The sequence below is a fragment of the Notolepis coatsorum genome (genome assembly GCF_963971535.1).
Source record: "Notolepis coatsorum genome assembly, chromosome: 14".
Taxonomy (NCBI): Eukaryota; Metazoa; Chordata; class Actinopteri; order Aulopiformes; family Paralepididae; genus Notolepis; species Notolepis coatsorum.
This window is the reverse complement of record NC_140178.1, coordinates 44,731,286-44,756,244: the sequence shown is the minus strand read 5'-3', so window position 1 is coordinate 44,756,244 and position 24,959 is coordinate 44,731,286. Positions and strand designations below refer to the sequence as shown.

The 24,959-nt window shown below is 44.6% G+C and overlaps 1 protein-coding gene across 1 annotated transcript in view; it reads right to left on the bottom strand.

Moving 5' to 3' along the window:
• Positions 1–9,274: 9,274 nt before the first annotated feature.
• mei1 (meiotic double-stranded break formation protein 1) overlaps positions 9,275–24,959 on the bottom strand; it is a gene marked incomplete at both ends in the record, with an annotated part of 379,667 nt that continues 363,982 nt past the window's right edge. The window contains 3 exons of the mRNA XM_084329092.1: positions 9,275–9,307; positions 10,033–10,139; positions 10,848–10,929. Coding sequence (XP_084185218.1) covers positions 9,275–9,307; positions 10,033–10,139; positions 10,848–10,929 — 222 coding nt within the window. The remainder of the gene's footprint in view (positions 9,308–10,032; positions 10,140–10,847; positions 10,930–24,959) is intronic.

Sequence of the window (24,959 nt, the reverse complement as noted above, 5' to 3'; positions counted from 1 at the left end):
GGAAGGGTACAACTCTATCAGCTGAGTAACAATGTTCATCAAAGTGTTGCGTGCTGGGGCGGCTAGGTGGTGTAGTGGGCAAGGCGCTCACCACCAATGCAGGAGACGCTGGGTTTGAGCCCAGCTCTCTGCATTGCTATCAGCTTGGCTGGTCGTTCATACTAACACAATTGGCAGTGTTAGGGGTGGGAAAGCTGATGGGTGGGGATCGGACGTTGTGGACAGCGACTCCTACAGGTCGGTTGGTGCGCCTGCACAGCAGAATCAGGAAGCGACGGGGGCGGCGTGTCCCTCCCACGCAGACCCCCGCCACTGAGAGATCGCGCTGTGCAGGTGAAAAGATGCGACGGCTGCTTCCTTGAGTACCGGAGGGGACACGTGATGTAAGGCTTCGTCCACATTGCAGCCGGCTTGTGGGAGGCATGGCCTAACAGCGTTCGAGACAGGGGAGGGTAGAATTGGACGATACGAAAAATTGGGATGGGAGAAAAATTGAAAATGGGAGAAAAAAGTAGATAAAAAAAAAAGTGTTGCGTGCTACAGTGTAGGTTAGTTTATTAGGACAAGTGCATGACAGTAAGGTTAATTATGGTTAGATTATTATTATTTTTATATATATTTTTTTCAGATAATGGTTGAAGAAGTGTGTCTTTAGTCGACGGTGAAAGATTGGATGGGTTTCGGCTGTCCTAACTGGGGTGGGTAGTTCATTCCACCATTGTGGGGCAAGGACTGAGAATAGGCGACTTCTCTTTGATGACCCTCCCGGAGCTTGGATAGGAGTAGGTCTGAGGCGGCCAGAAGATGCAGAGCGTAGGGGTCTTGAGGGTGTGTAGTTAGAGACCATTGACCGGTTAGTGTTATTCCTGTGCATTTAGCTGTTGTTTTTTAGCTGAGGTTTTTGTTTGTGTGTTTTGGAGTTCGTTTTTGGTTGTTGTATTTAGCTTTATGTTCCGAGTAAAGCTCCCTCTCTTTGAATTACACCCCGCCGTGTCCTGCCTGCTTCCTCCTCGTTCTGTCTGCTATTGGGTCCTACCACAACACCCACCCCGTAACACTGACAAACTGAAATCTCACACACACAGATGATTGAGAGCTATGTCAGGCCCTGTAGGGAGTCACCAGGACGGCTCTATGATACTGGATCACTGGTGACAAATGGAGACAGAGGGAGTCACCAACTGAGATTTCATTCCAGTCCAGTGGCAGAGAGACAAAGTGTATTTGTGTGTGTATCAGGCCACGTGAGCGGATCGGCGCGGCCGAGAAATCCGCTCTTCGCTCTTTAAAGCTTGGTCCGCTCCGCTAATCGCTCATGTTGACCCCGCCCCCAAGTCGCTCTCCGCTCGCTCCCCGCTCACCTTGAATCGAGCGCTCCCCACTCCCCGCGCCAGATCGCTCAGCAGTTTTTTTTTTTTTTTTTGGAGCATGGTGTAAATTAGCTCAAACTACAACAGTCTACACCCCCTGGGCCCCTTAACAATTGTTTGTATTGAGCCGCATTGTAATTGTAGCCATTCTGCAATGTTAAATAACGTTGTTTATCCATTCACTAGTTCTATTAAGCGATGATAGGCTAGCCGAGCCACAATGCTATGGTCGCTGCCATTAATGTTAGCATGTAAGCTAACGTCAACAACAATGGCGTCGATACTTTTTCTAACTGGAGTGAGTGTGGGCGTCTCTACAGTGACAAAGCCTGAACAGGCTAGCCTATCACAGGTTCACCCTTCTCATTGGTTGAAAATGGCCTTCATGTTTGTACATCGCCATCTGTTGCTTTGGCATTGTACTGCATGTATATATTACATCAGTGTTAAACCACTGTGAGCGGCCTGGAGTGGATTGGAGCGGAGGAGAACTCTCGCTCCGGACGTCGCGCCGACTCATTTTAAAACCCACTCCTCGCTCACGTCAAAACCGGCCGCTCCGCGCCCCGCGCCGCTCACGCTCCGATCCGCTCACATGCACTGGTGTGTATGACAGATCAGAGCTCCACGTATGTGTGTTTTTATGTATGCGTGTGTGAGTGACAGATCGGAGCTCCATATGTATGTGTGTGTGCGCATGTGTATGTAATAGATTGATGCTGTGTGTGTGTGATAGATTGAAGCTCTGTGTGTGTGTGTGGTTGTGCATGTCTGTGTGTGTGACGGATTGGAGCTGTGTTTGTGTGTTGTTACATGTGTGTGACAGATAAAGCTCTGTGCACATGCATGTGTGTATGTGTGTGAGACAGATTGAAGCTCCGTGCGCGTGCATGTGTGTATGTGTGTGAGACAGATTGAAGCTCCGTGCGCGTGCATGTGTGTGAGACAGATTGAAGCTCCGTGCATGTGTGTGTGACAGATTGAAGCTCTGTGCACGTGCATGTGTGTGAGACAGATTGGAGCAACACAGTTGACAGGGGGGCAAACTCTGTTCTGCCACAAGACAATTCGGTCACATTGAGCCCCCCTCCCCACCCCTAACCATGAATTATAAGTCAGACTGTGCTTTATGGCTTGGTTGCTAAGCTAACTAGTGGTAACCAAGGAGCTAGTTAACCATCTTTCTGGGTTCCTACCATGTTATTATTTGTAGGCGTGTAGCTGAAAGCAAGCATGTAATTTGTGATGAGCTACAGGAATCCACCCATTCCTACCACTTCTTTTTACCTTGATGTGCATCAATCTGAGCACTGTAGCCATGATCTTTTGGTAAACAATTATCTAGTGGCAACGCTGTAAACAAGGATAGATGGATACAGTATGTGTACAAAGCCTTGTGACTCATGTTGTAGAAGCTACAGCTTTTCAAAGTAATACATTTGACATTTGATAATCTGCCGAGAGGTCTGGAGAAATTAACACTATGATACGTTATCTAGTGCGATTATAACTACATAGATATATTACATATATATAGCTATATACGGTAGTAACTTATTATACTGTGAATTTCTTCAGACCTAACTGTGACAGTAGACTTGTGTAATTAGAAAATGTGTTAATTATTTGGGTTATTCCATCAAAGGTAAATAGATCTGCAGCCAACATCACAGACTTTACCGGCTGAACAAAATTTATATTTTTAACACATGTCCATGACTTTTCCAGGCCTGGAAAACCTTTTCAAATTCCCTGACTATTCCAGATTTTCCATGAGCGTATGAACCCTGTCTTGTATTTGGTCCAATATGGTATTCAGTTATATTCCTTATTGTGATTTGGACACTTCAGATGTTGAGAGACGTTTGCACCGACATCCCCATAATCACATCAAAGAACTCCCTCCTGGGTATCATGGTCCTGATATGCTGTCCTTCTTCAAGTGGTTCATACAGCAAGACCTTCATGTCTGAATGAAATACAGAAACTCAACCCAGGGATAGACTGACAACAACTGACACATGGTATGTAAAGTAGAGGGGGTGAATTTCATTATCTGCCCCTCCTGCCAGGTCATGGACTTTTCTCCCCCTTTCTCACACTCCCCCATGGACATTATCCCCCTGCTCTCTGTTCTATCTCCTCTTGCTTTGCTTTGCTCTCTCTCTCTCTCTCTCTCAAGCTGCTTTCTTGTCTCACTGTCTAGCTCTAGTTCTTTGTATTACTCTACAGTATGTTCCCAGTCTTTCTGATCCTTTTGCTTCCTGTAGTTCTTTTGTTAATCCATCCCCTCCCAGGTGTCTCTTGTGTGTAATCCACCCAGCTGGCTCTGTGTATTTTAGGTTCTCCTGTTCACTCTGCAGGTCCATTGTTTGATGTTAGATGTTCTGGGCCCTATAGTACACGTTCCAATGACTGTCACTCTCTTCTGGGCCAGGGCCTTTGCTTCTTGCCAGCTCACTCCGATGTTCTTTAGGTCTTGGAGTGTGGAACGTCTCCAGGTGTTTCTTCTTATATTTATTGTATTTATCGTGTATTCATTATTATGTTTGTATGCTCGACATTATTGGAAATGAGGGCGTGTCCTCAATTAATTTTCAAGTTGAAATAAAGACTGAATGAATGAATGTTCTCTTGTGTTATTCCTCTAGCTCTGGCTTGGTTGTCAGCAGGCTGTCACCTCCTTTCTTTATCTCTGTCAAACATTAAAGAATCCAGGGTTTACTCTGCAACAACCTCTGCCTTCTTCGTCCTGCATGTGAGTCCTACCCCAACAGTGGTAAGTTATTATGCCGGTCACACCCGGCCACACGCCCCTCCACTGAGCCTGCACTGATTGTTAATTGGGGTTCACTGCTGCCGCATCGCTGCTCCCAAAACCCTGCTAATCATTTGCATAAAGTAACCAAGAGCTCTGGTCCTCCTCGCTCATTTCCCTCCACTGTATCAGATTCCACTGCCCTCGACGTGCCCCACAGAAAATGAAAAGCCCACAGCTGAAACCTCAGTGTGATCATGTAACTGTGGCCTAAGTTTGACTGATAGTGAACTTAAAATGAACTGGAAATCTGTTCCCATTCATATGCAGGAGTGCATATGTTAATAATTGAAGCCATAATGAAGGTCACAGGCATGTCTGTTCAGCTCAGTGTGTATTCTACTACAGTAAGCTGTATGTGTGTGTGTGTGTGTGTGTGTGTGTGTGTGTGTGTGGGGGGGGGGGGGGGGGGGGGGGGGGGTGCACATTCTCCTTGCTCTCTTACTTTGTGCCTCAGAGTCAGTATGTACAGTATGAATGTGTGTGTGTCTGTGTGTGTGTATACCTGATTAAACAGTAGCCTGAGAGCCTGTACTCCCCCACCCTCCACACACACACACACACACACACACCAGTAAACCGTAAACTGTACTGTGAGGTGTGTGTGTGTACCTGAGTAAACAGCCCCCTGAGGGCCTGCACTGTGAGGTGTTCCAGCTCTCTCGGGCCTCTCCTCTCCACCACCTCCATCACCTTGCTGATGTCAGGATCCCACAGCACCGCCTTACTGCCAGGCCGCAAGAGCTGGGCAACACACCAACACACAAACACACACACACAGAAAAAGAAGACAGTATACGAAAGTGAGAGAAAAAGAAACAAAGAGAAAGAAATGGAGAGTGAACGAGAGAAAAAAACAGTCACACAACAGAGAGCAATAAAGAGCAAAGTATATTCCAATGAAGATATTTCTTCTACAGCATGGTGATGTGTACCTAGAGCTTTGTGTTATTCTGAATTGGAATGTATTTTTATTGCATCTTAACTATGGGTTTTGCTGTTACTTGTACCTGCTTGTCTGTTTTAACATGTATTGATTTAAAGGGGAACTATCTTACTATTTCTTTCACTATTTGGGCAATTTTACACAATTCCTGTGAGTCTATGGAAGACATCTATAATTTTTTTAATAATTGTTTTGTATTTATAATTAAGTACTCTAGAGTAGGGATGGGCATGAGTAATCGATTACTCGCAGCTATGAGAAAAATCGATCTTAAATTATTTATATTTTTTATGAAAAAATAAATATATATTTTTTTTGTACATATTTGTTTCACATGTATGTGTAAGATTATAACTGTTTATTGGTTTCTTTAAACATATACATGAATGAACAAAATTAAAGGGGACATGCATTGCTAATCCTTTCACTATTTGGGCAACTTTACACAATTCCTGTGAGTCTATGGAAAACATCTGTAAAGTTTAAAAAAGAAAATTCATTGTTTTATATTTTTAATCAAGTACTCAAAAGCATCATCTTTCGACCTTAAAGGGGAACTATTTTACTATTTCTTTCACTATTTGGGCACTTTTACACAATTCCTGTGAGTCTATGGAACACCTCTGTAATATATATATTTTTTTTATTCATTGTTTTGTATTTCTAATCAAGTCCTCAAAAACAGCATTTTTCTACCTCAAGATCTCGAGCTGTTTTGAGCCTGGGCTGCAGGTGCCACCTAAACCACTGCGGAGCGTCGTCGTCTATCTCAACATTAACATGCAGCAGTGACTATATGACATCACATATAGGCACATTTTCAAACGACTCAGTTCAGTGAGGGTGAATATTGTGAGAGGAGAATTGGAAGAATGCGCCAATATGAGAATTTTGAGACATAGATCATATTAATATAAGTTCACATAGCTAGGAAACAATGCTAAACACTCAAAAAGGCCATTTATAAGATAGTTCCCCTTTAAGATTTCAGGCTGATTTGGCTGGGCTCCGCCCATAAGCGCTGTGAGTGACAGTCACCCACACAGCATGATACATACGAGAGAGAGCGAGAGAGAGAGAGAACGAGCGAGCGAGAGAGGGAGAGAGCGAGAGAGACAGAGACAGACAGAGAGAGGGAGAGAGAGAGAGGAGAGATGCGTCCTGAAAACACACACACACAGTTGGGTTTGTGTGTAAATGGCTCCGAGACGAGTGACAGAGAGAGAGGAGAGATGCGTCCCGAAAACACACACACACAGTTGGATTTGTGTGTAAATGCTCCCATTGCTCCGTATCCCTCTCTCCCTCGGGACCCGCACAACCCGTTTGAGGAAGTAATCCACTGCTCTGTTGTTGAACGAATTGTGGGCGGTGACTACAACCACAGAGCCAATCAGATCACAATCAGCTCAATCAGTACCTTATTCACGTCAGCAATACCGTCAAATCAGAACGGCTTAGTTGAGTGAGGGAAGATCTTGTGAACTCGAGACTAGACTGATGAGTCAATATGATAATTAACGACACAGACCACATTGATATAATCCCCTATTGCTAGGAAACAATGCTAAACACTGGAAAAGGCCATTTATAATGCATGGGACCTTTAACACTTTAATCGCCATGGGTTAAATTCATAATTTACCATCCCTCGCCAGCTCTATTTGTCTATGGAGAAGTTCCCCTTCTTTGCAGGGCTATAACCTTTTAAATTCTATTGCTAAATTGCCATTATTATGGCCCATTCAATGTCCTATATGTATTGTTCAGGGTGTAGCAACGTTAAACTTTTTCATTCACATATTCATACTAAAATATGGTCTACTCTAAAGTATAAGTATGTTTTTATCGTTTTCTGCAGCTTTCTCCAGAACTTGATTTATAGCTCCAAATGCATTATATTGATGATGAAATACAGTTTGATAGCAATCGGCGCGAGATAAAAAATTTCAACTGGACGTGATTCTAGAAGTTTCTACGTATCATCTGATGATGACCGGATGGGCGGGGGATCGTTTATAATTCCATGGGCAGCGTTAGATGATTCATCCAGAGTGGGTCATATGTTCATCAGATCAGTTAGTATAGAAGACTTCCTCGCGCCGCTGGCAGATGAGCGTGGAACAGAATTTTTCTATTATGGGATGGAGAAATGCCCGATCCATTTCCAGGTTGTATAATAGTATATACGTCCAAATCATGTTGTTTTTTCGAGTTATTTGCACCGATCGATGTTCACTGTATCAAGACGGAGTCTCTCTAACGATAGCGAGTGCCCGGACCACATATGGATGAGCACTTCCGGTTCAAAGGTTCATTTCCGGTTGGCGATCTGCCGATCGGCCACCAGATGGCGCTCTTGAACCGCTAGAGAGTTGAGAGGAGATCAGCAGTGTGTCTCAGGGCTCCGGAAAGGAAATATGATTTCGATGACAGATTTTTGAAATATTGACATCAAAGACGAGTTACGGCGTCTTCGGCAGAATGAGCATGGCTAGGAATGACGTGTAAACTCGTCCCCGGCGATCATAGTGTTAAGTAAAAAATATATATATATATATATATATATTCAAAAATATTTAAATTTTTTTTATTTCCCCCCCCCTTTACGAGTAATACACGATCACTCGAGTATAGCATGCCATCAATCGATCTGGATCTTTCTTAAAAATGCCCATCCCTACTCTAGAGCAGCATTTTCTACACTTCCAGATTCCAAGCTGTTTTTGGCTGGGCTCCGCCCATACTCCCAATGCGCTTTGAGTGACAGTCACCCACAGTCTGCACTGGCAGACAGAGAGATAGAGAGGGAGACTAATTAATTTCACCGCGGGGGGCATAATCCCACGGATCGGAATACGCGTGGGAGCGTGCGCTTTGATATTTTGCCACAGGTTGAAGTGACGCGAGTGCTGATAGAGAGAGAACGAGCGAGCGAGAGAGAGAGAGAGGGAGATAGAGAGGGAGAGACAGAGAGAGAGGGAGAGAGATAGGAGAGATCCTCCGAGAGCGCAGTGTTGTTTCCCCCTACACACATGCAATCGTGAGTTTTTTCTCCTTGAGTGGCTTTTTCTTTTATATATATAGTGTACTAAAATATGTTGTGTATACCAGAAGCATTAGTTTGTTACTGTACTGTGTGGTTACTTGTTCATGTTGTTGTCTTAACACATTGGGTGCGGACGAGAAATCTCGTTGTTGGCCGCCATGCGTTGAGTGCCAATGATGAGAAATCTCGTTATTTAATCGCTATTTATTTTATTAGCGATATCCATTCATTTTTCATCCATCCAGCCTCACGTTATCATTGGGACTGGCTCTGAGCTCGAAAAGGGCAAATACCGCGCCCTATCGTCTCCCGGATGGTATTGCACCCATTGGAATGGAGTCAATGGGATTTGCATCAGAAAAAAAACCTCCGGATTCCACATTTGACTTCTGACGCATGTAACCTGAGACTATTGCATCCACTGAGGGAACTGGAAGAAGCGTTGATTATGTGTTTCGAGGTATAACGTTGGATCAATAAACGCGATCGATATTTGGAATGGCGATCAGGAATTGGATTAATCTTTTTGCAGAACATCTGATGTGAGGTAAGGACTTTATTCTACCAGTATTGGGGTAATCAGAGTTTTTTTTCACAGCGTTCACAACGTGTCTCCTATGTGTGTATGCATAACGTTAGCGCCAGGCAGGGCATAGATAATCGATTTTTCAGCCCGCTTCTCTAGCGTGCATAAGTACACATATACTATCGATAATTCTAGCGTTTATTTGAAAACGATTCATAAATAGGCCGAAAAATTACAACGTTTTGTGTATTCCAGTAAAGAGCTATTTTCGCAGATTTTTCTGGAATTACTAGAAATCTTCAAAACTATACTCATATTCAAAACGGTATAAAACGGAAATGTACTGATGAAAAAACCATCCGTTTCATACATGTTGACTGCAAGCAAGTCATTGATAAGCGACGGGTGTATTAGACACAGTCATAATTTAAGATATAGTTTATGCGTTCGCAAATGTGCTCGTCCTCTCATTGACTAAAGCGCTGGCACTCAAGCGATAAATCGCGCACCCCCTGCTGGCAACCAATGTGTTAAGGGAAACCTCCTAACAAGCCACTGCAGTGGTTTATATGACTTTACCTGTAGGCACTTGATAAAACTTTGCATTTGTGGGGAGTGTTCCATAGCAGGATGCAGCAGACAGCTCAGTGTGTGTGTGTGTACCATGGTGATCAGTGAGTGTATCAGGGTGCAGCAGACAGCTCAGTGTGTGTATGTGTATGTGTGTGTGTGTGTATGTATGTAAGTATGTCTGTGTGTGTACCATGGTGATCAGTGTGAGTGTAGCAGGGTGCGGCAGACAGCTCAGTGTGTGTGTGTGTGTGTGTGTGTGTGTGTGTATGTGTGTACCATGGTGATCAGTGTGAATGTAGCAGGGTGCAGCAGACAGCTCAGTGTGTGTATGTGTATGTGTGTGTGTATGTGTGTGCGTGTGTGTGTATACCATGGTGATCAGTGTGAGTGTAGCAGGGTGCAGCAGACAGCTCAGTGTGTGTATGTGTGTGTTTGTGTGTGTGTGTGTACCATGGTGATCAGTGTGAGTGTAGCAGGGTGCAGCAGACAGCTCAGTGTGTGTATGTGTGTGTGTGTGTACCATGGTGATTAGTGTGAGTGTAGCAGGGTACAGCAGACAGCTCTGTGTGTGTATGTGTGTGTGTGTGTACCATGGTGATCAGTGTGAGTGTAGCAGGGTGCAGCAGACAGCTCAGTGTGTGTATGTGTGTGTGTGTGTGTGTACCATGGTGATCAGTGTGAGTGTAGCAGGGTGCAGCAGACAGCTCAGTGTGTATGTGTATGTGTGTGTATGTGTGTGTGTGTGTGTACCATGGTGATCAGTGTGAGTGTAGCAGGGTGCAGCAGACAGCTCTCTCCAGAGTTGAGTAGAGAGTAGAGGAGGAAACGACTCCAGGGTTGACACACCACATGCTGAGCTGCAAAGAGAGAGAGAGAGAGAGAGAGAGAGAGAGAGAGAGAGAGGGTGGGGGGGAGAGAAAGAGGGAGAAATAGAGAGGGAGATAGGCAGAGACACACAGCCAGAGAGAGGGATCAACAGACACAGAGAAAAAGAGTCAGACAGACAGACAGACAGACAGAGAGAGAGAGAAAGACAGAGACACACAGCTTCGATCTGGCATCGTAAACAGTGTTCGCTGGAGTTGAAAATCTTTCAATTTGAGCAAGAAATTCGCTAGACGAGATGGAACAAACACAGGTATACCTTCACATTGAATATGAAATAGAATGCTATGAATGCTCTGTAGCATATAGACATTGAATAGAGGGTGGTTACATTTAGAAATTGTCTCATTTTTATAAATGTCAACAATGCCACTGTTGAGATCAAACTCACTAGCATGTAAATATTTACACCAGTTTTTCTAGTTATCAAACCATCAAACGGGAGTAAAGTGAGACCCTACTTCTCTCTCTCACACACACACACACACACACACACACACAGACACACACACACACACACACACACACACACACACACACACACACACACACACACACACACACACACACACACACACACACACACACACACACACACACACACACACACACACACACACACACACACACACACACACACACACACACACACACACACACGTCCCCCCTGTATAGTCTACCTGTGTCTGGACTCCTCCTGTGCAGGAAGGCCAGCAGGGAGCCGAGACAGTTGACTGAGACGCTCAGCAACAGTTCCTGCTTCTAAACAAGAGGATACATGTGAAAAAACAACGTGAGGACAGATGGAAGGAGACAGAAAGAGCAATGGAAGTAATAACAGAGAGGCTGCTGCCGCACCCCTCCTCCTGGAAGACAAGGGACAATTTATTTTTTTGGTGGGAAGTGATTTAATACCGACCGTTAAAGGGAATGATTTAATACCAAATTATATATCTGTGTGCGTGCATGTCTGTTTGTCCTTCGCATATCTCCAGAACTGTTCATCTGATCAGCTTCATGCTTGGCGAGTGTATTGCTGGACCCAGGGAGTGCGGTGTGGAATGTACTTTATTGTTCTGCTGTGATTTCAACATAACCTCCTCGAGTGTCGCCACGTTTTATGTTTTCGTGGATTAGTGCTTCTATATAATTCTATGTGTTGGCCAGGGAGGATTCAGCCCTGATCTTCCCCATAGTGGATAGACTTTTCAATCCTCCAGGCAAAATGCATAGGCGAATAATGTGAAAGTAGTTCAAAACACATGGGCGGCATGGTGGCAGAGTGGTTAGTACTGCTGCCTCACAGCAAGAATGTCCTGGGTGCGAACCCCAGCAGGGGGCCTTTCTGTGTGGAGTTTGCATGTTCTCCCTGTGCTTGCGTGGGTTTCCTCTGGGTACTCCGGTTTCCTCCCACACCATAAAGACACGCATGTTAAGGCGCTCCCATAGTCCAGCAGACTGTACACAGAGCAGACCCCGCGGAGGTCCGCGCGGACTCTTTGAGCCTTCATAGTCGAGCGGACCTCCGCGGACCAATTTCCTACATGTCACGCGGCAGTTTACACAATTGTCCCCACGCTGTTCAACTTCTGTCATGTCGTCGTCATCCGATGTCAAAATAAAGAGTATGTTATCTCCGTTTCCAATATTTCGATAATAAAACGGGCAGTTTTACGCACTTGAATAACATATATAGGCAGCGAGATGCAATGTACCGTATAGGCTTGAGGTGGACAGCGCGTGGTGCTGAAAAGACACGCATTGCATGAAATAAAAGCACCAGTTTTATTTCAAAATATTGGAAACGGAGATAACATTCTATGTTATCTCCGTTTCCAATATTTCGAAATAAAACTGGCAATTTTACACACTTCATTTAGAAAAGCCATTCAAACATCTCTCTTGGCACAGAGCGAGTGTTCAGAGTAAAATGCAGATCGGCGTCACATTAAATGCAGTTCGATGTCAACCAAAACGCCGAGCAGCGTTTTGTGTGACACCAAGTCAGCGGCGCGGATGTCCGCGCGTCAGAAAATAGGAGCTTCCCACCTGTGGGTCTGCTGTCCGCTGAGATCAAAGCTCAAGAGTCCGCGAGGACCTCCGCGGAGTCTGCCCTGTGTACAGTCTGCTGGACTATGGGAGCGCCTTTAGGCAGGGACTACGGATGAAAACCTGCTCATTAGCTAATTCTGGCACATTTACATTGATGTGGGAACTGAAGATGTTGATTAATGTGCACTGTCCCTGGGTAAAGAAATGTCATAAAAATAAACGTAAACTTAAAACACAGCCTCTTGTCTACTCGTACGCATGGTTAAAAGCAAGTATATTGAGACCCTTAGACAAAAACAAATGCTCTCACAAAGCAAAGCAAAGCACGTCTCCCTGTCTCCCTTGTCTCCCTATGAGTTGCTGTCCCGGAGTGATGACAGGAGTGTCGGACGTCCCATGATGAAGACCGGGAGGATGCGACCCTCTCTGCGTGCCCTCCTGTCTCCCTGTCTCCGGCTGTCTCGTAGTGATGACCGGAGTGCTGGACATCCCGCGATGATGACGGGGAGGTTGCGACCCTCTCTGCGCCGCCCCGTCTCCCTGTCTCCGGCTGTCTCAGAGTTATGACCGGAGTGTTGAACGTCCCGTGATTAAGACGGGGAGGACGCGACCCTCTTTGCGCCGCCCCTGTGCCTCAAATAGATCCGCTATCAGCTCTATCTTACATTTTTCTAAATGTTCAGTTGCTATTGCATGCACTCGTCTGTGTTTCACTACACACATGAGTGCATGCTTACCAACTGTCCGTCTGCAACACTACTATCACCGACATCTAAGAAGGGAGATCCCCCCTTGAATTGGCCCTTCTAAGGTTTCTCTCCTCCACATTGCCTGTGGTGCATTTTTTCCTATTGCTAGGTTTTAGTGAGTTTTTCCTTACCTTCGCGTGGGGTATGTCTGGGAGTGTTTGCATTCATTTATTTTGCATTTATTTTAAATTTGTTGGACCTTATGGTGTTCTTGTTTTGTTTCTTGACTTATTGTGATGTTTCTTCTTGACTTGTTTAAAGAAGATGTGTTCGGCCCATGGGGACATTAACGTGTGTTGTCGGGCCTTACAAATACATTTGATTTTATTTGATTTGAAAGACACATGACCAGCAACATCACCACCTGCGGCTCACAGGTGGCACGCTGCCTAACTTAGAGGACATATATATCCAAGGCCAATAAGATCATTGCTGATCCCAGCCACCCAAGCCATGGCCTCTTCATTTGGAATTATACAATGGCATGCAAATTTCTCGATTCTGATTGGCTGAAACAGTCAAGTTAAACGTGGTTATTTCTTATAACCCACGCTCGTGATCCCAGAACCCGCCCACAACCGAATTACAATCACTCCGTTGTTCGTGGTTTTAGAAATGAAAGCAAGATGGCGGACAATAATCTTTACGAATGGATATGTTGAAAGCTTCATAACGACTAAATCAAAAACGATTCCGTCACGGCGAATGTGTTAGTTTCTTACACAATTTTGGATTATGTAATTGGTGGGTCATGAGTCATTGTAGAACAAAATAAATATTGCGCGAAGTCTGTTGTTAGATGCCATTCGTCAAAAGGACATGCATTTCACTGGTAATAAAAATTTCAAGCAATCAATCAATCAAACCAATAACACAAGCTCACGCAGAGGTGCGCTGTTGTAAGTGAGCGTGGGTTATTGAATTGATTGATTGATTGCAAATTTTATTAATGTCCGCCTTGTTTCGAACTGGTTAAGAACTGTTAAGAACTTCATTCTTAGATGCTATGCTTCTATAGAAAGTAGGTTAAAAAAAAAAGAGAAAGAAGTTGTCTTTGCCCTATAGGAGGATTTTTTTTTTTTTACCTACTTTCCATAGAAGCAGCTGGGAGGTGTGCTGTTTTAAGTGAGTGTGGGTTATTGAATTGATTGATTGATTGATTGGTTGAACATTTTATTAATGTCCGCCTTGTTTCAAACTGGTTAGGCTTAGGCCCTCTTTCGAAGTCGCTCCCTTTTTCGAAGTCGGTTATGCTTAGAGTTTATCTTTAGAGCAGGGCGATAGACCACCAGCCCTGATTCCAAACTCTAAGCATAACCAACTTCGAAAGAGGGCGACTTCGAAAGAGGGCCTAAGCCTAACCAGTTTGAAACAAGGCGGACATTAATAAAATCTTCAATCAATCAATCAATCAATTCAATAACCCACGCTCACTTAAAACAGCGCAAGAATGCAGTGAGCGTGGGTTATTGGTTTGATTGATTGATTGATTGATTGCACATTTTATTAATGTCCGCCTTGTTTCGAACTGGTTAATAACTGTTAAGAACTTCATTCTTAGATGCTTCTATAGAAAGTAGGTTAAAAAAAAATTGCCTCCTATAGGGCAAAGAAAACTTCTTTATTTTTTTTTACCTACCTAAAATTTGCAATCAATCAATCAATCAAACCAATAACCCACGCTCACTACATTTTTTTTTTTAACTTTTTATTTTTTAGCGTTTATCGCTTTTCTGGTCAAGCATGACCGACAGTTGTAGGGTGAAACGGGAGAGAGAGCAGGGGGAGACATTCGGCGAATGACGGCGAGTCCGGGAATCGAACTCGGAGTCAACCAGATCCGTGACGCAGCACGGAGTCCCGCGACGCAGCGCGGTAACATGGTGTGCTACTGGAGCACCCCCTCACTGCATTCTTGCCTTGAAACAGCGCACCTCCGAGCTGCTTCCACACGGAGGCAACTTCACTTTATTTTTTTTGGAAATACTTTTTCTGCGGATGGTTTTGTCAATAAATCTTCAATGAATGTGTGTTTATTGTATAGCAATAAGGTTGGATGAATTCGGCCATTGTATAAAAGCATTACATCACACAACAGTGATTCGGCTGCGCCTCGGGCCTAACAACCACCCATAGGCGTGATCTAATTTCTATAACCCACTCTGTCTCGTGATGTAATGCTTAAGCAGTCCAAGAGGAAGCATGGCTGTATCGGCATCGCAGCTCAGACTAACCGCCTCAGGAGCTGTTTCCACCCCCAGGCCATACGGATGCTGAGCTGAGACTCCCAACACCTGCTGAAGCTCCACCAACACCTGACCACCCCCCCCCCCCTGTTAACATACAATCATGCCCCCCCCCCCCCCATTTCCTCCTCCTCAGTTACACTGCACTTACACACACTTTATTACTCTCTACATACATGTAGATATATGTATATTGGGTGTGTATATGTATGTATATGCACATGTGTATGCATTATTTTATGATTGTATTGCCATTGTTATTGGTATTATTATTATTACTGTCTTGTAATGAACTGCTTGTTTGCTGAACTGCTTGTTTGTACTACCTGTACCTCCCCTCCCCCATGCTGCTATGATGTCTGAATTTACCCAAGGGGATCAATAAAGGAATATCTTATCTTATCTTAATACTGTTATTATCATCATTCAATTGATTTATCGTTTATTGCATAGGGATGAGAGAGTAACAAGGGGGAACGAACAATCTCACGGCCATGCTAATGTGTATGTGATCAATAAACTTGACTTGACACATGCGACAGAGACATGTTTGATAGCGGCTTAAAAACAAAACGGAGAGAACTACCCACCTGCACACACAAACACACCAAACTCCCAGAGTGACAGGGAGAGAGAAATAAAGGACCTGTGCAAGAGACAGAGTGCAGAGTGGTGGTTGAATAATGCATGCCTCCTCCCCTGCCTATCCTATCCTCTCCCCTCCTCTCCAGCGCCAGGCCTGGCTGAGCAGTGAGTGGTGTCCAAAAATACTGAAGTAGGCCAAGCAGCTACACAGAGGACCTCTGAGAGTTACAACCCAAGGCTGGAGAGGACAGAAGAGAGAGATGGAGGAGAGGAGCGAATAAGAGGAGGAGAGAATGACGGGATAGGAGGAGAATGAAGGGAGAGGAGGAGAGAATGAAGGGAGAGGAGGAGAGAATGAAGGGAGAGGAGTAGAATATGAAGGGATAGGAGGGGAGGAGACGAGAGTAGGAGCGGAGAGAAGAGATCGGGGGAGGAGAGGATGAAGGGAGAGGAGAGGATGGGGACAGAGGAACAGAGGATGAGGGGAAAAGAGAGGAAACAAGAGCAAATGAGGAAATGATGAAAGGATAGGAGATGGCAAGAGGAAGGACAAAGAGAAAAGGAGAGGAAAGACAGGGAACAGGAGACGAAAAGGCAAGGGGGAGAGATTAGATAAGAATAACCTTATAATTTGAGAGCCTTTGTCTACCGCGCTCCCTACATGTGGAACAAATGACCTGCCGTCGTCAGGGGTGCCTGCTCTGTCGAAGCTTTTAAATCCCTATTTAAGACCCATCTTTTCTCTCTCTCCTTCAACCTACCCTGATCTCACCTGGTCAGGGACTGACCCATCGATTAATCTGTCTAGTTTAGTTAGGATGTCTATTTGCTCCCATGTCTGCAGAAAAGACATGGGAGAACCTTTTTAACCTCTGTCTGTCTCAACCGGTCCCAACTGCTTCATATCGCCTTCTGTCTGGCCTGCAGCGCTGAACCTTATCTGCTCTGCCCTGACCAATTCTGAGTGGTTTCAGGCATATGGCCCTGAGCCAATGAGCCATTGTCTTGTATCTCATCCTGTATACATATGCTTGCAGTAGTTCTATCAATTTCACAATTTCACTTTGATTTTACGGTCACCGTGTATGCATATGCTCATTACATGTATCTATTGCTCCATCTCCGCCCACTACAAACATGGGAACTCTCTAACCCCCCCCCCCCCTCTCTGAGTGGTTGTCTCGTAGTGTTGACCAAGGTGGTGGATGTCTCGGAGTCTTGGCCAAGATTGCAGTGACTGCAGTGACTGTTCTACATACTTCCATTCTATTCACATAATTATGCTTACTACATATATTCTATTCACATATATGCTTACCACATGTATCTATTGCTATGTCCGCCCATCACAATCGCGCAAACTGTCTAATGCCTGTCCCGTCTCCCTGTCTCCCTGTGAGTGGCTGTCCCGTGGTGATGACCAGAGTGGTGGACGTCCCGTGATGACCGGGAGGATGCGACCCTCTCTGCACCGCCCCCATGCCTCAAATAGATCCGCCATCAGCTCTATTGTCAATCTTTAAAAATGCTCAGTTGCTATTGCATGCACTTATCTGTGTTTCATTACACATATGTGTGCATGCTTACAAACAGTTTCGCCTGTTTTATTGCAACATTACTATCACCGACATCCAAGAAGGGAGATCCCCCCTTGAACGGCCCTTCTAAGGTTTCTCTCCTCCACATTGCCTGTGGTGCATTTTTTTCTATTGCTAGGTTTTAATGAGTTTTTCCTTACCTTCACGTGGGGTATGTCTGGGAGTGTTGCATTAATTTATTTTATTTATTTTAAATCTTTTTGACTTTATGGTGTTTTTGTTTTGTTCTTGATTTATTGTGATGTTTCTTCTTGACTTGTTTAAAGAAGACGTGTCCGGCCCATGGGGACATTAACGTGTGTTGTCGGGCCTTACAAATACATTTGATTGGATTTGATTATGATAACCCCCCCCCCCTCCCCCACCTCTAGGGGAAATTACATTTCAAATAAAAAGTGAGGAAATTAAGAGCGGAAATTAGAGAAAAGAAGGGAGGAGATATGATTAGAGGAAAGGAACAGGAGAGGAGAAGGGAACAGGAGAAGATAAGGGAACAGGAGATGATAAGGGAACAGGAGAGGATGATGGAACAGGAGATGAGAAGGGAACAGGAGAGGAGAAGGGAACAGGAGATGAGAAGGGAACAGGAGAGGAAAGGGAACATGAGAGGAGAAAGGAACAGGAGATAAGGGAACAGGAGATGAGAAGGGAACAGGAGAGGATGAGGGAACAGGAGAGGAGAGGAAACAGGAGAGGAGAAGGGAACAGGAGAGGAGAGGATGAGGGAACAGGAGAGGATGAGGGAACAGGAGAGGAGAGGCGAAGGGAACAGGGGATGATGAGGGAACAGGAGAGGATGAGGGGACGGGAGAGGATGAGGGAACAGGAGAGGAGAGGAGAAGGGAACAGGGGATGATGAGGGAACAGGAGATGATGAGGGGACGGGAGAGGGTGAGGGAACAGGAGAGGATGAGGGAACAGGAGGAGAGGATGAAGGAACAGGAGAGGAGAGGATGACAGGAGAGGAGAGGATGACAGGAGAGGAGAGGATGAAGGAACAGGAGAGGAGAGGACGAGGGGACAAGAGAGGATGAAGGAACAGGAGAGGAGAGGATGACAGGAGAGGAGAGGATGAGGGGACAAGAGAGGATGAAGGAACAGGAGAGGAGAGGATGACAGGAGAGGAGAGGATGAGGGGACAAGAGAGGATGAGGGAACAGGAGAGTAGAGGATGAAGGAACAGGAGATGATGAGGGAACAGGAAAGGATGAGGGAACATGAGAGGAGAGGATGAGGGAACAGGAGGGGAGGATGAGGGAACAGGAAAGGATGAGGGAACAGGAGAGGAGAAGGGAACAGGAGAGGAGAAGGGAACAGGAGATGATGAGGGGACAGGAGAGGAGAAGGGAACAGGAGAGGAGAGGATGAGGGAACAGGAGAGGATGAGGGAACAGGAGAGGAGAGGATGAGGGAACAGGAGAGGAGAGGATGAAGGAACAGGAGAGGATGAGGGAACAGGAGAGGATGAGGGAACAGGAGAGGAGGGCGAGGGGAAGGGAAAATGAGAGAAGAAAGAAGAGGAAAGAATGACAATGAAAGGAAAGGAAAAGAGGAGAGGACGAGAACAAGATAATGGAGATGAGAAAAAGGGGAGGAGGATGAGATGGCAGGAGAGAGGAGGTGGTGAGGGGAGTGGAAAAGAGGAGGAGAGAGGAGGTGAGAAAGCAGAGGGTGAGTGGATAGTAGCGGGGGAGAGGGGGGAGACTAAGGGGATAGGGAAGCGAGGCGAAATAAGGACTAGAGGAGAAGAGATACTTCGACAGCAGAGGATATGAGAGAGGAGGGTTACTTGAGACCTAAACCCTATAATCCTGCTTCCAGTCCAGATCACAGAGGAAGAGAAGACAGTGAGAGAGAAGAATGGAGGAGATAGTAAGGAAGTGAGACATGAGCTCATTTCAATAGTTTACCAGCAGGGTACAGATCACTGCCCCAAGGAGCCAAAGCTCTGCTCTGCTCCACATATCGTACAAAGAGAGGAGTGGTCACTGAGAAGGAACCAGTGAAGAACAGAAACAATAGAGGCCTTGCAAGGACTCCAGCCACCCGAACAACTGCCTCTTTGAACTGCTGCGGTCAGGCAAGCGATACCGGAGTCTTAAGGCGAGCACAGAAAGACTCAGAAGGAGCTTCTATCCCCAGGCCATCAGGCTGCTCAACGAACAATAAACACTATGCAGCAACCATCAAATGCACACAGCACACACATCCACACGCACACACTCACTTTAAACGGGCAACTCACTGCAGCATCCACTTTACACACTTTAGAACACCTAAACACACTTTACACTTTATATTTATTGGTAAAGGATTTGCACTACAACTCGCACACCTTACTGTAAATTGTACCTAAATTGTACCTCATCCCATTTCTGCTCTGCACTATATAGTATTGTATATTAGTACATTGCATAGTATATTGTATATTGTATGGTAACTCAGTTACTTCTATTCTGCATCGAACATTGTACACTGAACACTGTGACCTCTATTTTCACTTCTATTTTACATGCTATACTATTTTTATTTTTATTTCATACTATCTTGTCTAGCACAGTCTCTGGAGCGAAACAGTAAGAAGCATTTTGTATAAAAGTATTCTGTACTTCTGTATGACAACTATTAAAGAAACTTGAAACTTGCATGGAATGTCTGTGTAGTTCTCTTTCCTCCACCATGGCAGACTGTAACCATTGGTTACCATTTTAGACAGAAAATGCCTAATTCCTGTGCAGTAGGTAAGACGCTGGAAATTACACAGTATGATATTACTATTTCACAGTAATTGTTTACAAGATCCAGTAATAAGACACCAAATTATTATATCTACACATAGAAACCGTAGTCTCATTATGCAAATCACTAAATCAATGGAGTAATTATTTAAAATATTAGAATAACCTTGTCATGCTTGTACCTTTAGATGTGGCTGATGTTTTTTTTTAAAGCCTTATTAAACTTACGTCATTGGATTATGCTTATACATACCGGATGTTAATGTTAAAGTTACAGGCCTTCGTTGTAGGAGTGCATTATATTCTAGAAGGTTGTAGAATACCCTTGTGAATTCGTAAACACTGCTGTTATGTTCCAGAATGATCTTCCTACCCAGGAGTCATGACCTAATAGTATTTTCCGGAATATTCCATTGTGCGCCTGAGCAGTCGAGAGAGGAGTCCAGAATGTTCCAGAATGTTCCCAATGTCAATATTGGATTATTGTCTCCTCAGAGACCAGAAGTCTATAAATATAATGCCTTACGAACCGTATTAAACACCTTGTGCCTTGGTGTTGCCAGCATGCATATCATCTGTTGCTTTTGTTGAGCCGTGGTAAAGTCATTCTAATAAAAGTACTAAAATACAAAGAGGAAAAAAATTGAGAAAAAGAGAAAGATGAGTAGGCTTATCTGATTCGAGCCTATGTCACATCCGGCCCCGGGGGACCAGATCCATGTTGCTTCATGTAATCCTCGGCGTCTTTAGGCGTGCGTAATGATAGTTTTAATTCATTGATCTGTTGTCAATATCTTATATATCTTCAGGCTGTACACTGACGTCAGATGTCTCTGTGTAGACACAGGCCCCATGAAACAGTCTCTGTGTAAACACAGGGCCCCATGAAACAGTACTGGACACAGGTGCAAGATAAGCATGCAAAAACCCACACACACACCAGCACACTCACTTTAACACACACACAAGCACACATCACACAGACATCAATGCATACACATAGAGAGAGATACACACACCCCCCCCCTTTTTTGTTCGAAAGTGCCAGCTAGACATGCAAACTCATGTCTCTCACTTTAACACACACACAAGCACACATCACATAGACATCAATGCATACACACCGAGAGACATACACACACCATCTGATAAGGAGAGCGGAGGAATACAGCCCCTCCTTTTCCCCATCTAAGCAAACACCAGCACACACACACACACACACACACACACCACACAGACATTCATGGATACACACAGAGGAGACATACACACACCATTCTGACGAGAAATGTATAAATGATGTGACGATGTATTGACGAGACCACCACTTGGCACTGGCTCGCTCTGTGTGCGGAGGTGCGTGGTCCGGATTGTGATCTACTTGTGCTGTGACGGTTCAGTAAAACTCTGCAGACTGCCATCTGACTCTGTCTCACTCTCTGTTCACCTCGCCGACATTCAATAAAAGAACTATGAGGGAATTCCTTTCACGTAATCCGTGCCTAATACCATCTTTCCCCAACATCGATAGTAGTGCCGGGTACTTAAGGCTTGGTTTAAGACCTCTCTTGTACAATCTCTGCATCACATCCTTGTAGGGGACACGCTGAGCGATGGCCTCCTTGCATAGATCTTTGTAGATAGATATTGAATTATCACCATATTTCAGTTTCCCCCTTTGATTGCGCGCCCCTCTGATGATGGCGTCTCTTATTACTGTCTTGCGCAGAGTAGCAATGATAACCCTCGGCCCGTTGCCTCTTTGGTCTCGTGTACCGACTCTGTAACATTGGTCCACTATCGGCGCTGTGGGTAGGGTGTGGTTACCTAGAATCTCTGCTAACACGGTTGGAAAACTGTCGTCTGTGCAATTGACTGATTCATCCAGTCCCACAATACGGATATTGTTTCGCCGGTAGTAACGTTGGATCTCGAGCCGCCTCTCCATTGCTTCCTCTTCGATGTCTTGTATTTTCTTACAAAACGCTTCTTCCACCTGTTTTATCTCCTTCGTTAACTCTGTAAATCCATCGTTAACGGTCTTCTCGTTCTCTTGGACCACCAGTGTAATTCCTATCACCGTATTCTCCACAGCAGTGATTCGCTCGGCCTGTACAGCGGCCGCTTTTATAACCTCTTCGAATTTAGCATCGATGTGTGCTTTGAATTCATCTTTGATTTCATCGATGTGTAGTTTGAAAGCGACCATCTGATCCTTCCCTACTTGTATCTGATCTTTTATCAGGTTAGTCAGAGAATTGAAGTCGGGTTGTGTGATTTCACTGCTTGTGTCAGTTGACGTTGTAGGTGCATTTGGGTACACGGTGGGTTTGATGTACATTTTCTTCTCAAATTCCTCTGCTTTATCTCTCACGGTGTTTATCCCCGCCGTTACAGTTATGTTGTCGTCTGCTGTCACCCTCTCGGGGTCTGTCGTCGTTGGTCCCGGTATATTCTCCACTATTGTCTCTCCGACGGGGCCAGTCAACAACGGTATTGTTATACTGGCGACAGCTGTATCCTTCGAACGTGTCAAAACCTGCGCCGTTGGAATGTCAGCTCCGGGTCTCTTTCCACTCTTTTTCTTGTCCTTAGGATCCATGTTGAATCTTTATGTCTTTTGATATAGTTAGTAGAAGGTCTTATTTAATATATACGATGTGGTTTAATCTCATTAGTGTTGTTAAAATAAGGTTTTTAAACGAAATTAACGTTGACGGGAGCGGAGCAATAACCAAACGCGCTCGCTACATACTGCTGTCAGAGTTTTATTTTAATTCTCACTTTTTAAGTACAAAAATTATAATACAATTGTAATACCCAAAAAAAATAAAAAATAAAATCAGAAAATGCTAACTAAGTCAAAAGTGTGTGACATGGGTTCAGAGACCCTCCTTGAACCTCTTTCCTCCTTTACCCTTCGCCCTCTTGTGATGCATTTGGTTCTTCCTCTGTGATGTCGTTTTCGTTCCCCTTGTAATCCTCCCACTTTCCCCATCTTTCTCCAAATTTCTCTTCCTGTAACCTCAGCATGTGTGTAATCCTCTCCATATCCTGTATCTCCTCCACTATTCCTACCCATTGTGCTATTGTCGGTGGGTCTTCTTTGTACCACAGTCTTGTTATTGCTTTTCTGGCCGCTATCAACATTATCTTTATTAAATATTTGTCCCCCCCTTGTATTCCCTCGTGTGTCAGGTCTCCTAAGTAAAGCACCAGTCCTGTTTGTGGTAACCCGTATCCTAATATTCTGATCATTGCCTCCCCTATCTCCTCCCAATACCCCTTCAGCTTCTGACATCCCCAGAATATGTGTGTGTGATTTGCCCCCTCCTTCCCACACATCCTCCAGCATGCTCTTTGTGTTGGTGCATATTTTCCCTTCAGCTCTGGGGTTATAAAGAATCTGATTATGTTTTTCCATCCAAACTCTTTCCATATCCTCGATCCTGTTGTTGAATGTTGCTCCTCGCATATGTTCCCCCATTCCTTCCCTGTTATTCCTATCTCTAGTTCTCTCTCCCATTTCTCCCTTATATAATCGGTTGTGTGTCCCTTGCTGGTCATTATAGCCCGGTACAGTGCTGATATTACCCTTCCTTTCCCTCCTTCGTATGCCCTTACTATCATCCTAATTATTCCATTCTGTTCTTCTTCCTTGTCCCCTCTTATTTCTTTATTATAGTAATCTCTAATCTGTAGATATCTGAAGTGGTCCCTGTTTTCTAGTCCAAAGTTCTCCTTTAATTTTTGTAGTGTTTGCATTTCCCCCTTCTCTATCATTTTGCATATCGCTGTTGCCCCCCCCCCCCTCTCCCACCTCCTGAATCCATGGTCCAGCCTCCCTGGTTTGAATCTCTTGTCATGTGCTATCCATCTCAGAACCCCTGACTGCTTCTCTAATTTGTGTGTTTTTACTACTCTGTTCCATATGGTCAAGGTGCATTTGGTGATAGGATCTAACAGTCCCTCTTTTTCTTTGAACAGTTCCCTATCTCCCACCAGAGCTTGTACCTTGTATCCCTCCCCTTCTTTTTCAATGTCTTTCCATCTTGCCTCATATTTGTCGTTACACCAGCACGTCACTGCTCTCAGTTGCGCTGCATAATAATAATCTTGTAGGCTGGGTACTGCCATCCCTCCCTCTTCCTTTGGTAGTTGTAGTGTTTTATATCTGACCCGTGGTCTTCTCCCCGCCCATATGAACCTCGATATCAGTCTGTCCCACTCCCTGAATTGATTCTGTGGTATTTGTATCGGTAGTGATTGGAACAGGTACAGTAACCTTGCTAGTATGTTCATTTTAATGACCTCTATTCTTGAATTGAAGTCCAAGGGCATTACTGTCCATCTCTCCAAGGCTCTCTTGATGTTCTGATTTATCTGTGTATAGTTCGCCTCAAACAGTTTCCCCACCCCTCTCGTGATGTTCACCCCTAAGTATTTAATCTTGTCCATGTCCCATCTTATCCTGTACTGTTCCCTAATTTCCGTCGTTGGGGTATAGTTCCATGCTAAGGTCTGTGTCTTTGTCACGTTTAGTTTGTATTCAGATTCAGATTCAGATTCAGATTCCTTTATTGAGCCATTTGTGTAAAACACATTGGTAATTGTTGCAGCAATACAGTGTATGCATTCTTTCTTTTTTCACAGTAAACAAACACCAACACAGACAAGAAACGAAAACAGTGCAGTAGGGGATTAATCAATAAATAAAATACATATATATATATATAAAGTGAAGTGTGCAGAGATCCAGTACGGACTAGTGCAGTGCAGTCAATGACATTGAGCCAGTGTCACTTGGGGGCAGAGGGGGGGGGG